This window comes from Macrobrachium nipponense, chromosome 30 (assembly GCF_015104395.2).
Source record: "Macrobrachium nipponense isolate FS-2020 chromosome 30, ASM1510439v2, whole genome shotgun sequence".
Classification (NCBI taxonomy): domain Eukaryota; kingdom Metazoa; phylum Arthropoda; class Malacostraca; order Decapoda; family Palaemonidae; genus Macrobrachium; species Macrobrachium nipponense.
The window spans coordinates 56,277,490-56,292,211 of NC_087218.1; the positions used below are offsets into that span (position 1 = coordinate 56,277,490).

The following is a 14,722-nucleotide window of genomic DNA, read 5'->3' on the forward strand; positions in this document are numbered from 1 at the left end:
ATAATTCTATTCTAGGATAATATGAGTTTATTCTATAAAAAAAATTCTATAAAAAAAATTAGGTACCAACATTTTTTTTTTAATTTTGGCTTTTTTGATGGGGGTAAAAAAAAACTCACCCTTTTTTTCTCGTTTCAGATTTTGATCTCTATGGGTCCGACACCTTTTCTGGCAATCACATATTGTAAACAATAGTTTTAGGAAGGATTTCCTCAATTTTTGTATGTATATAGCGTGTTTTGTATTTTTTTGTAAATATTTTTGCAAATTATTTTTCTATATACTTATTTTTTAAATATATTTGTAATAAATATTTAATTTGTAGATGAGTATGATTTATCTTCTCAGTAGTGTTCGGCAATGGTGAAATTGATTTTAGAAATTAAAATGTGCAGCATAGCTGCAGTTTTTGAATTTTCACAAATTTTTCTGGGCGCTCGGGTCGAGCTCGACCCCAGAAACCTTTATAGGGGCACCAAAATAGCAATACCTGTCCAGGGTTTTAAGAAGTCCTTAGGCAAGAACTAGATCTTAAAAGAAAACTCTACTCCTGAAGTAGAGGGAAAATTGATGTAAATGCTAAGGGATTAGTTTAAAATGAAGTATACTTACATAATAAACTACGTGAATAACTTAAATAACAAAAACATTTAATATGGTTGAGGTTCTCAACTGTGATGAATATATGCTAATCAATGCGAGCTCCATAAGGGATTTTATCCTCTCGTGTTATGGATATCTGCGCACCAAAGTAGTCGAATGTTCGGATTTGGTGGGCAGGACAGCTGACGGATTTGTCACTTCCATTGCAATGGCAGGAATAGCAGCTTTCATGGGCTTTCAGCCCTTGAGGATGTGTGCCCATGCACTCTGCAAGAGTCACAAAACTCTGGCTGAAATCTTAATTTGGCCCTGCCGCAGAGTGAGGGGCAGGCTGATTGTTCCGGGCCCAATGGCCATTGTTCTTACTATTCTGGGAAAGCCCATTCTGAGGGGTAGCAGGACCCTGCTGCGGGAATCTGCTTTAGAGTTGCACTGCTCTGTGGAGCGCCCAGGTTTGTTACAGCGCTTACACGGCTCATTATTTGGGTGCTTGGCCGACTGAGAGGTGGCAACAGGAGGAAGAGGGAGAGCAGGGCGAATCCTCTTCTTCAGGGAATGCTGCAGCGGATGGTGAGTGTAATAGGCATCCGCACACTTACAGGATTCTGTGATGGATGGCTAGTTCAGGAGGGGCGTAGGACTGGAAGTCCTCCAGCTGGAGGGTTGGTGTCTTCTTTACCACTCCGTCCAGGACTGGTTACCCTCCTTTGGCATGCTCCTCCACTTCTGCCTTAACCAGTCTGGGGTAAGCCCATTGGCCCTAAGGATTGCCTCTCAGACGAGGTTAAGGTCACTGAGGGAGAGGGCTTGAAAGGTAGTGCGCACCTTTCCTGATAAATACTTGCCAAGGAGAAGAGCTACCTCCCGAGGGGTAGGGTTAAAATTCTGGAATACCTATTCCACATGATCGAGCCACGTCTTGATCTTACTATCACCCCAGGTCCTAATGAGGGTCCCTATGTTGTGGAGGTTAGAATGTGAAGGAGGGGAGCCAGGTGGGGGGGGGGGGGGGGCGCCAGATTCTGGGATACCAGGGCCGCATTCTGGGTTGCCATAGCCAGTTGATATACTCTTTCTGCAGCCTTTTCTTCCTTGGTCGCTTCTCTTTTCTTTTCTCCCTTTCTGCTGCACGGAATGCTCTCACTGCAGCTTCGCTTTTCTCCGTGGCTTCTCTTTCTGTCTTCGGCTTCTCTTCTGGGGAGTTTCCTTCATCTTGTCGTTCACCTAATTGACCAGTTTTGTGCCCTCCTGCCCCAGTACTTTCTTAGTCGGTGAAGGCCTTTACCTCCTCCAGTGCTGCATTGCTGGCCATTTATTGCAAGGGTAAAACGTTAGCTGCACTACCTTGGAATAATAAGATGGATGAGTCACAATGAGTGCAAATGTCGCTACAGGTATGCAGAGAACTCAATGCTATACCCTGGAAATAGCAAAAATTCATATGGCTGGAATATATGCAAAAGTGAGTGAAATGATAGCCAAAGACTGTAAATGTCCTCCACGCAAGTGCAGATAACTCGACGCAAATGACGTGGTAATGACAGTTAAAATTGTAAATAGCAGTCGAATAGACTGCAAATGAACTCCAATTAAGTGCGGATAACTCGACGCAAATTACATGATAGGTAAGCACGCTGTAACGTTACGGGCAGTCAAATAGACTGCAAATGAACTCCACGCAAGTGTGGATAACTCGACACAAATGACGTGATAGTAACAGTTAAATACGCTGTAAATGACACCAAATGAACCCCACGCAAATGCAGATAACTTGATGCAAATGACGTAGCAATGACAGTTAAATACACTGTAAATGGCACTCAAATAGACTGCACAGGAACTCAACGCAAGTGCAGATAACTCGAAGAAGTTATCTGCAGTTGCATAAACCGTAAATGACTTCAAGCAAGTGTGGAAAACCTCGATGAAAACGACGCAGTAATGACAGTTAAGTAAACTGTAAATAATTTCATGCAAGTGCGAAAAACCTCAACCCAAATGACGTCGTCATGGCAGTTAAATAACTGTAAATGACAGTTCAACTGGATGGTAAATGAACTTCAAACAAGTGAGGTTATCAAGGGGTGCGCCATTATAAAGTGCATATAACTTCCTTAAGATTGAAGGGATTTGCTTCAAATTTTTACTGCTCATTCTTCAACTAACGATGAAATTTGTCAAAAAGAACCAGATAAAAATTCAGTTTCTAAGTTAATTTTTTTTCATTAAAAAAATCATGACGTCACTTTTCATAAATAATATGCCAAAGTCGTTTCACTCAAATAGCAGTTTAGTCCTTTGCAAATCAAGATATATAGTTATACTACACTCTGTACACAAGGTTTATAGAATTTTGTTCAGTCCTCCTGGAGTTATATGAACTTATTTTTGAATTTTTTTTTTATAAAACTGCAAAAAGAAAATAATTATGGTTATTTTGTAATAATTACAAAACTGTGCTAGTTAGGAAGATTTTTGCTCTAAGAATATTTTGTCACATTAGAAAAATGCCCTGAAATTTACAATGTAATCATATATGAATAGAAATGTAAATTCTTGAGTTCTATATTTTACCTAAAATTCGCATTCATATTTTTACATAATGTTTGCAAATGAATTTGAAACTTTGACAGTTAGAAGGCCGATATTTGCCATAAAACTATTTTATCACTTAAGAAATATGCCCTGAAATTTACAATGTAATCATTTGAATAGAAAAAAGATTACTTGATTACTATATTTTGCCGAAAATTTGCATACTATATATTAATAGTAACGTTTGCAAATGAATATGAAACTTTGACAGTTAGAAGGCTGATTTTTGCAGTAAAACTACTTTGTCATACAAGACACATGTCCTGAAATTTACAATATAATCCAGTGAACAGAAATGTGATATCTAGACTTCTACGCTTTACTTAAAATTTACATCCTCATGCAAAATTTACAAATGAACCCGCCAACAATGATAAAGGGTACAACGAAGGCCAGGAAATAAATGCAATCCCGTTTATAAAAGAAAAAATTCTAGCATTCAAAATAAGCTCACAATTATAAATGTTACACAAATACGCTTTACACACACACACACACACACACACACACATATATATATATATATATATATATATATATATATATATATATATATATATATATATATATATATATATATATATATATATATATATATATATATATATATATATTAAAACTGAAATACATGAAGGGTACAACAAAGGCCAGGAAATGAATGCAATTCCACTTATAAAAGAAAAAATTCTAGAATTCAAAATAAGCTCACAATTATAACTGTTACACTAATGTGCTTAATTAATATATACAACACGGACACACATATATGTATATATATATATATATATATATATATCTATATATATATATATATATATCTATATATATATATATATTATAGATATATATATATAGATATATATATATATTATATATATATATATATATATATATAATATGTGTGTGTCCGTGTTATATATATTAAGCTTATTAGTGTAACATTTATAATTGTGAGCTTATCTTGAATTCTAGAATTTTTTCTTTTATAAATGGGATTGCATTCATTTCCTGGCTTCTGTTGTACCCTTTATGTATTTCAGTTTTAAGATATATAGGAAACCCACGAATAACTTGTCATGTATTTATTTTTACTCTAACCAGGTCAAACAAATTAAGATCTCAACATTTTCCAGTATCTCGGAGCTCTTAGAATTTTTAGTCTGGAAGTCTCTGAAGAAGAGTTTAAAAGTATTGATAAAATAGGAGATTCATTATTTTACCCTTCATATTTTTTGGAACTTTGTAAAAATAAAGCAAAAAAGACGTATTGCAATCCAATCAGTAATAACAAAGAATATATAAATATTCTCTGTATACCATTTCATCCAAATTTCATTCCTGTCGTACCTATTTTAAAAAAACCATTGATATTAACTTAGTATTTAAATATAATAACATTTTGAGAAATAAACTAATTAAGAATAGTCTTGCAAATTCAAGCAATATTGTATACAGTATTCCTTGTAGAGAATGTAATAAGCTTTATATTGGGCAGACCTCCAAGGACTTAAAGTTGAGATGCTCTCAGCACAAATATGCCATTTCAAGAGGATTAACAAATAATGGCATTGTGGATCATTGGCTTAAGACAGGCCATGCTATTAACCGGGATAATTCCTCGATCATCTGCAGGGTCAAAGATCATCGATAAAGGAATCTATCGGAGTCCATCTTTATCGAAGGGGCGTCAACAAGGAACTTAAATCTCCACCCAGGATTATACATTGACCCTCTTTCCTCTTCTTTTTTGCTTAAAGAACTTGTTGCCCAGATTGACAGATTGCAAACCCCCCATGAAAATATAAATGTGAATTTCAAGCAAAATACAGAAATCTAGAAGTCGCACTCCCACTCACATTATAGGTTAGGTTATGTGCAAGTTGGACTGGGATTGAAATGTTAGTGTTGGTGGCCGAAACGACTTGGTGGTAGCATAACTGGACTCCAAGAATTCTATTCCAATGATAACAATTGAATAACAGACTTGGTAAATGTGCCGTTAATAAAAACTGTACTTAGTTCATGTCCCAAGGAATGCATCATTTATTTGCAAGGAACGGGAATTGTCAATTATTCAGAAATCCTATGTATTTATTTGGCCAGTACACAAATTTTGTCTTTCCCTGTCCCTAGAAAAAATAATAAATGTATATGCGTTTTCTTGCTAATCATTCATATAATTCACTACAAGAGATTATAACCACTGGTTTTATATGCTACTTTGCTGCGACAGAGACAAGAAACTTATTCACAGATTTCATCACAGGAAATACATCAAAATTTTATTGTCACGTTTGGAGATATTATTCTTAGCAGTGGCCTTGGATCGTAACCGAAAAGTTTGAAGTCGTCTCGATAAATATCGATAATCTTTTGCAAAGTTTCTGGGTCCAGGGTCGAATAATATTCTATTAAGATCTCTGTTGTGTTCCCTATGCCCACATTCTCTCTGAGGTTGATTTTTGTCAAGTCGACAACATGGTCTATTCCTGTTATTCTGAAAAAAAGGAAAGTAAGCATGTAGTTAACATGTAGAATAATTATGCAGAGAAAATAATGTTTTTTTTATTTATAATTTGATTTCATTCACAAGGAACCAGACCCAAGGACCATTGTCAGCATTTGCATGAATAACAAATATGGAAGCAAACGCTTCCTGTGTGCCAGATGAACGTCTTCTCAGGCCAAGGTAACCATTACCGTAGCAATACGTGCAGTGAAAATTACATGGAGTTTGCAGCCATTTACCCATACTATTGCTGCAAAAAACTGGGAGGAACATAATGCCTTTGGATTTTGAATATGTGCAGAGTGATGCAGTAGAAAAGAAGCATATAATAGAGACTTGTTTAAGAAGAGGAAACCGGAGTCAAAGGACAAATAATACAGTAGTAGGATTGACAAACAGATGCAGCGTAAAACAAAAATGATGGGGACTAGTGTAAGAATATAAATGAATTCGTTCAAGGATTGTATGTTTAAGATTTAATGAGTCAGGAGAAAAAGTTGTGATGGCTAGTTTAAATAGCCAAAAATGGAATAAAAAGAGAATGGAAAAAGTGCTAGTTAGGGAGTATGAATCTGTCCCTGGCTGGTGAGTGACAAAGAAATGGTAAATAGTTGGTAGGTACTGAATTGCTGGAGTAATTGAGAATGCAGGTTTAGAGGAAATCTTTTAAGAAAGGTACAGAAATGCACAAAGAAATGCATTTTAACATCAGAAAGCAGTGGATTTCAAAGCAAAATATTTACAAATATATTGAGAAAGATGAAATGGTGTGGAAAACTTTTGGTGGATCTAAACCAATATACCACGGCGAACAAGACTGTGGCAGTTGACGGTTTTCTATAGAATTTTACCTCCTGAACAAGAATTTAAAGTAATATTTTTTTGGCCGGCTGTAATTAACCTGTAATTTACCTTTGAACTCTATCCGAGAATCTGGGGTTTTGGGTGGGTAAAACACTTGGGCGAATTATGCCCTACAACTCTATCCTACGGTAAGGGGGACCGATGGGAAGGCAGGGTTATGGGTGGGGTAAAACACTTGGCGGAAGGTTTTGCCGTGTTGTTGTGTTATTAGCCTCCTATTTATGACATTTGAAACACGAAATACAAGCCTTAGTGTCAACTGCTGTGTAACCTTCTCATGCAAAGGAAATGAAGGTCTTATAGCTGTTTTAAGGTTTATATATGCTAGCCAGTCAAAGATCAACCTGTGTTAACACTGAACAACATCCATTCAAATAATACTAGTATGCTATGATCACAATTGAAAGGAGTGAATAATGGTAAAGAATTCTGTAAATATGACGTTACGTTTCCTGATGTCGATGTCAGGCTCTGTTCTACAACGTTTTCAGGGTATCAAGTGGCTAAGTCAGTAGCAGTAGATGGTAGGGTGCGGAACAAGTCACTGTCAAATTTTGTGCGTGTCCCAAGTCACTTTCTATCAAAGGTATACCTCTTAGCACAGGTATGGGCAGCGTTATTCTTAAACCTTTGGTTTAGGCTATTCTGTTAGATTAAAAAATGACCATACCATAATATTGTTTGTGGATTAGTAGTTTTCATGACCATGGCATTCTACATTAAGAATAATAACAATTGGACAGGTAAAAGACCATTCAATTCACAGCGCATTTTCGTTGCTGGATCTCAGACCGCCAACAAAACTGTCAAACAATACATAATGAAAGAAATATTCGTAATTACGTTTATTTGGCTACCACTTGCCCAGAAACTCTCTCTCTCTCTCTTCTCTCTCGTCTCTCTCCTCTCGCTCTCAGTCCTCTCCAAACCTCGCTCGCTCTCCTCTCCTGTCTCTCTCTCTCTCTCTCTCTCTCTCTCTCTCTCTCTCTCTCTCTCAATTTTTTTATCTTTATCTCTGTGCCATTATTGATTATTGATATTTTTGCTGTGCTTCTTTCTTTCTAGCTTTTTATTGAATATGAATTTGTTACATTGGTGAGAGTATCTGCATCTTGCAGTGGCGTACTAAATGAGGGACGGGGCGGGGGGGGGAGGTTGCGGTCTGCCCTGGTGACAGCTTGATGGGGGGTGTCATAAAGTCTCATAGAATATGTCCAATTCCTCCGTTCGACGTTTCCAATTATTATTTTTTTTCTTTTTTTTTTGCTTTATCACAGTCCTCCAATTCGACTGGGTGGTATTTATAGTATGGGGCTCCGGGTTGCATCCTGCCTCCTTAGGAGTCCATCACTTTTCTTACTATGTGCGCCGTTTCTAGGATCACACTCTTCTGCATGAGTCCTGGAGCTACTTCAGCCTCTAGTTTTCTAGATTCCTTTTCAGGGATCTTGGGATCGCGCCTAGTGTTCCGATGATCTTGGGTACAATTTCCACTGGCATATCCCATATCCTTCTTATTTCTATCTTCAGATCTTGATACTTATCCATTTATTATTATTATTTTTTTTTTTTTTTTTGCTCTATCAAAGTCCTCCAATTCGACAGGGTGGTATTTATAGTGTGGGGTTCCGGGTTGCATCCTGCCTCCTCAGGAGTCCATCACTTTTCTTACTATGTGTGCCGTTTCTAGGATCACACTCTTCTGCATGAGTCCTGGAGCTACTTCAGCGTCTAGTTTTATTATTATCATTATTATTATTATTATTATTATTATTATTATTATTATTATTATTATTATTATTATTATTATTATTATTATTGTTCAGTGATTTTCTGAGGCAGATATCGCCCGTTTTCTTTTTACCAAAATTGATCAGATGTCTAAAATTATTAGTTACGTTCATATTAAAGGTGATTCTGTTGAAGTGAGAGAGTCCCTTTTGGGGATATCATTCCTGTTGCCGGAAAAACTGCAAGTGATCTTACAAAGGATATACTAAGTAGTTTAGAGAATGATGGACTAGACATTAAACTTTGCCGTAGTGAAGGATATGATAGTGCTGTAGCTTTGGCTGGTATTCATGGTGGAGTGCAGAAAAAAATAAAAGAATGAAATCCAAAGGCTTTGTTTGTGCCATGTGCTAATCATTCCTTAAACCTTTGTGGAGTGCACTCTTTTGGAATACATTCAACATGTGTCACATTCTTTGGAACAGTAGAGAGACTTTATTGCTTCTTTACACTTTCAACGCACAGATGGAAAGTACTGAAAGAAAACATGAACCTGACAGTTAAAAAACTTTCTCTGACTAGATGGAGTGCACATTATGTCGCTGTAAACAAGAAACAATTTGAAAAGCTGATTACAGCCTTGGAGACATTGACAGACCAAAAAGAAAATGTAGATACAAGAGAATCAGCTGAAAGTTTACTAAAAGCAGTGTGTGATTTTTCATTTTTGTCATTTCTCTCATTCTGGTGTGATACATTGGAAGAAGTGGACCTCACACAAAAATATTTGCAAACAGACGTAATACGCTTGGAGAAATGCTGTACAAAGATCAAAGGTTTGAAATTGTTCCTTAGTAGTAGGAGCAATGACATTGTGAGAAAGCAATTGTATATGCAAGTCAAGTATGTGAAGAAATGGGGATACCTATGGAAAGACGAGGAAGAATAAAGAAAAGAAAGCCTGGAGAGCTTGCGAGGGATAGTGGACTGACATTGCAAGAGGAAATGAGGAGATCAATGTTTGAATGTATAGATAAGTTTTGTACCATCTTCTTTATGCCTGAATCGTAGTACTCTCCCGCTGATCCGTGAAGGTAGCTTAAAACCTCTTCTTTCAGCTCCTCTCTGGTTCTGAAATGCATTATGGACGTCTGTACGTCTGTCTTTGAATTCTCTGCACCATTTGTGCACGTGTTGTAAGCTCATACACTTTTCTCCATAGACTTCACACAGTTGGGAGTGAATGTCCACCAGTGCAGTGTTTTTTGCGCACAAAAAACGAATCACAGAGCGTAATTCACACCTGGCGGGAGAAGCTACTGGGAGCTCCATCTCTATCGGCTGCCAAGCCAAGGCTGAGCATCGCAGACAGCTTGCCAGGGTGGGGGACTGGGAGAGGGGGAACCAAGCTACACGCCAATGTTGCCGGATCCCGCGTAACAGCATTCCTCGCAACTGCAGCTCCTTGGGAACCTTATTATACAGACAACCCAAGTACCATTGATTCTGTTTGCATCTCAAGAGGTATCACAATCAACCACTAGATCTTCACCATTCAAGTTACTGTAGGGATGGATTGTAAGATGATTAATGCAAATTCTCATGGAATTATTACATGGAGTTTATAAGGGTGAAATGAGCAACACCTAACAGTATGTGTTGAAGCTATGAAATTTCTTGGAAAAGACCAGCCTGAGAAAGTCTATATATAGCACAGAAATGTCAGAAGGATCAATATGACATGAGGTCCAGAGATTTTTGGTTCAATGTGATACAGTAAGTCTTACTTGCAACAAAGGAAACCAAACTGATGTGGTAGTGGAGGGGGCCTCATGAAGTTAAGGAAGTTGTGGCGGAATCACAAGCTAAAAAAAACAACAGCGAGCAAGACCTCCCCACATTACATTAACCACTCCTGGCTTACAAATTTACCCCAGCCACACGCTTTCCCTTTTACGTTACTTTAATTACTAACAGGACACTTGGTTTAGCAAGGCAAAAAACACAATCTCAAACACATTTACTCACCAGGAAACTTGACACAGTCACTGAGACACAACAACCATGGAATAATTATCATACCCCAAAAACCAAACAAGCACCGAAACCACACAACAACTCAAAACAACATGACAAATCACTACACCTACAACCACCTACGACGCCAAAACTTCACACAGCTCAACAAACACCACAATTCTAACACAAACAAACACCAACCAATATCGAGACTACACAATAACTCAAAACACAACAAACTAATAACACAAACAAACACCAATCAACACCAAGACTACACAAAAACTCACAACCATAACAGCTCACTAATCAAACACAACAGAAACAGAAACTCACAAGCTTAAAAACCTTCAGACGGATACAAGCACAACAAACTTATTTACACAATATCAAAACAATCCAGAAAACACACAACAGCAACTCACTACCTCTGTCCAAAAAACTGCCTCGCTTGACTGATTGCCAAATACAGACTGATGACTTCTAACTCCCTCAAGGCTCCGCGACCGAATCTGCAGATTAACCCAACTGCCTTCCAACAAGCAATTCACTCACTAACTACCCATATGAACACAAACAACCTAATGAGACAACAACCAAAACAACCAGCCACTCTCACCTTCTCCCTCTCTCTCTGTCTCTCTATCTCTCTCTTATATGCGACCCTTGAGAACGTTGTCAAATGCAACTACTATATCACTCCTCCATATGGTTAACTGTATAGACTGCAAGGTAGATAATGGTAGAGAACTGAGGACTCTCCATACAAACATCTGAACTGGCTACCATGAGTGAAGCACCAGCAGCTGTTGTTAAAGGAGAAAGTTGCCTTTGTATTACCGCCTGAGGAAGAAGCTGATGAGCACCAAGTAATTCCATATGAAGTCTGGTTAGAACTTCAAACACACGAGGAAGAAGAGATGTACCAAGATGTCAATAATAGTGGGAACTTAAGTAAGCAGCTGGAGCAGATAGTGAAGTTGCAAGAGGAATACCGAGACATCTTGACCAGTAATCCATGAAGACTTCACTGGGAGAATTTGCATCAGGGTGATAACAGAGCAGGAAGTTGATGAAGTGCTTGGAATAGGAATAGAAAGGTCAACTTCTACATATTGTTTACCAGTGGTGATTGTTAAGAAGGATAGATGGACAGGTTCTGCATGGACCACTGTTGACCAAACACCATACCCAAGTTTGGCAATGAATCCTTGGTTGATCCCAATGCTATAATGATAAAACTTTGCAGCAAGAGATATTTTACTAAGGTGGACTTCAGAAGACATCATTCACAGATTAAGGTGGACATGACCAGTTGCCATTTAGATTAACAAATTAAGCAGCAGTATCCTTCAGGGTGACCAGGAAGATGCTACAGAAACCAAGAAGACTGACCATTTTGGGGATGACATGTTGACTCACATAACATAATGGGAAGATCATATCAAAGGACTCAAGGGCTTATTCCAGAGTGTGAGGGAAACAGGACTTACTATTTGACTTTTCAAGTGTTACATGGGATATAGTAAAGTGGAATTCTTCGGTCACAAGGTCCGCTGCAATAGAATTGCCATGGATGAAGTGATTGATGAGGATGCAGGATGTAGCACCTAAAGGATCAAGACACAAGTGAGGGCTTCATAGGAAGTTTGCGAACACCTACACAAGTCAAGCAGTGCTTTTGACCAGCCAAGCATAGGAGGGACAACTGAATGAGGTGGAGTGAAAGGAACCACAGCCAAAAGTATTTGATGAACTGAAGCAGGAAATGCAGTAATACTATGAGTACCAGACTTTAATAGGACTTTCCTCATGAGGACAGATACATTGACTGAAGGAATAGGAGCATGATTCTGCAAGAGTTTGTTGATGGGATAATGCCAATTTCTTTTGCAAGCAGGACAGTGGCGAAGAACGAGTGCCAATATCATATGTACCTGTATATATTGGATTTTGTGATACAGGTTAATTTGTACGTATTCCAAGGATCATGAGATGGCTCATAGTGCCCACAAGTTTCAAGTGGCGAGCATTCCAGGAAAGCTAAACGTTGATGCAGACCACCTCAACAGACTAAACTGAGAAAAAATTTGAGATAAATTTGTGTAAACTGGGTGGTAATGTTAAAGCATAAGTTATGAAATTATTATTTCCTTTTGCTTAGTTCCTTTTAGCATCATTTTCCATTACAGTGCTCAACAAAAAACAGCAAATGTTCTCCTATGTTCGAGATTCATACAGTAAGTACAAGTTTCATCTTCTGAAATGTTTATTGCTAAAGTATTACTGAAGTTTCATTCATTTATAAATTGTTTAAAACCAAGTTAATAATAATTTTTCAGAGAGTTTAAGTAATTTGTTTTTTCAGAATATATCAAGACTGCTGAACGGTATGGCAGAGACTAGACTGAAATGTCTTAAGTAAGTGATGAAGGCACCATATGACCAAGGTACGATACAACAAATGGTCAACCAGCAGATAGAGAGACCAATGGAAGACAGCCTACCTCACATCCCTTTCATTATCACAAATTGAATTAAAAAGACCAGAGCTTCGCTCGGAGATTTATTTTATGGACAGGTGATAGAGGGGAGCCATTCCACTAAGAGAGAGGAGGAGTGTAAACAGATCCTCTGCCAGACCACATTCAGTAAATGTGAGCTTAAGTATGGTTATAAGGGTAAACGGAAACAAGGAACATGAAGTTATAAATGTTGATATGAAAGATAGCGAAATGGAAACTATTGATTTGCACTGGTATTAGGAGTAAATATAATGGATTAGCTTAGAATGAAAGAAGGCGAATCAAAATGACAGATGAAGCAATTGTTATAGGGTGTATGAAGAGTTTTCAGTTAAGAGGAATGTTCATTGAAGACAGTTATTGGAGTGTTGGAAAGTACTGTTGTGTTACAATGCATTAAGCAAAAGTGAATTGTGAATGCTGAATTGAATTGAAGCTGTTGAGATGGGATGTTTGTGTAGTATATATCAAAGGAGGAAGATTGAAAAGGTGAAGATTGTAGAGATGCAGAGAAGTGGTGAAAAAAGTTAATACAGGTAAAAAGGTGGATCACTGTATTTTGTAACGGCTCAGAAAATAGAGAGCATGTCATCCATGGAGTGTTTGCAGAAGGTATTATTCATCCTTGAACCAGAAGTTAAGGTTTGATATTAGCTGTGACCTTAGCTTGTTTTTCTAAAGCCACCTCTTAGGAGGAAAATCCTGATGTTAAAAATTATGTACTGAAAACACTAACTCCCTCAGACCATAATTTCCCTGGACACCCCCCCCCCCACCCCAACCATAAAAAAAGAACGAGAATGGCACAGTGTAGTATTGCAATAGATTCTGTGTTGCTCAAATAAATATGCTGGCATGTATTCACTTCAATCTGCAGATGAATATAACAACACCTCCATCACCACCAACAACGGGAGAGAAAATGGTAGGCAAAATAATTGTGACAATACGATATCACTAATAAAAAAATGTTTCTGTGGCTTACTTCTGTATCCATACCATCAGAAATGACAGTAATTTGAGAGAATGTAAGAAGAAATCCTTGTCTTGTGAATAAGAGGTATTTGTTATATGGATAATCATTATAAAAAATAGGATAACTTTCATAAGGCTCTTCCCCGAAGGTTATCAGTCTGCTGAGCAAACTTCATAAAACTCAATGGCTGTGTCAGGAGAAAATAAACTGAGAGAAAGAGAGAGAGAGAGAACTAAATTTCAAACAGTATTTAAGGTCAGCATCAGCATACTGAATTATATGAGCAACTGGATCACCAAAAGTTCATTATTCCGCAATAAAGCTAATCATCACAAGCGAAACTTAATGCTCATCATTCACAATGGTTACATTGACATTTGTTATAGAATTTACTATCAGATATAAGAAAAACATTATGTAAAACTGACTTCATATACATGTAATTCAAGGTTCAGCTTACCTTGTGATGTATTTTATATCTTCTTCAAATGTTTCCAAGTGCACAATGTTTGTATAGTTGAATTCGCAAACCCCACATTGAAAACCAAAAGGTAACCAATGAGCGTCGAAGTCTCGTGGGTTCTGGGATGCCAAAAACTGGGAGAACTCCTTAAACGTTGGGACAATTTTCAAGGTTTTGTTTGGATATCTCACTTCACTATCCCTGAAATATTGAAAAAAAAAAAATGATTATTAACTCTACCTGAACCAAATCCAACTAAAAAGAGGAGGGTTAAGAGTTATGAAAGCTGCAATAGCCCTTACCAGCCTAATGCTAATGGCAATGAACCAGTGATGCCGCTGACTTTACATTATGTTACTGAGACTGTTTTCAGCAGCCACTCGGGCCTTTGGCTACACATACTTTCTATCATTTTACCCTACATCCATTCCTGCTTC

General features: G+C 37.6%; 1 protein-coding gene across 1 annotated transcript in view; it reads right to left on the reverse strand.

Annotated features, from left to right (window-relative positions):
• Positions 1-5,217: 5,217 nt before the first annotated feature.
• The window catches only part of LOC135202550 (carbohydrate sulfotransferase 10-like), an 88,127-nt gene continuing 78,622 nt past the window's right edge, over positions 5,218-14,722 (reverse strand). Inside the window, exons 7-8 of the mRNA XM_064232031.1 lie at positions 14,283-14,486; positions 5,218-5,695 (exon numbers count right to left, since the gene is read on the reverse strand). Of these exons, the coding sequence (XP_064088101.1) occupies positions 5,473-5,695; positions 14,283-14,486 (427 nt within the window). The 3' untranslated portion in view covers positions 5,218-5,472. The remainder of the gene's footprint in view (positions 5,696-14,282; positions 14,487-14,722) is intronic.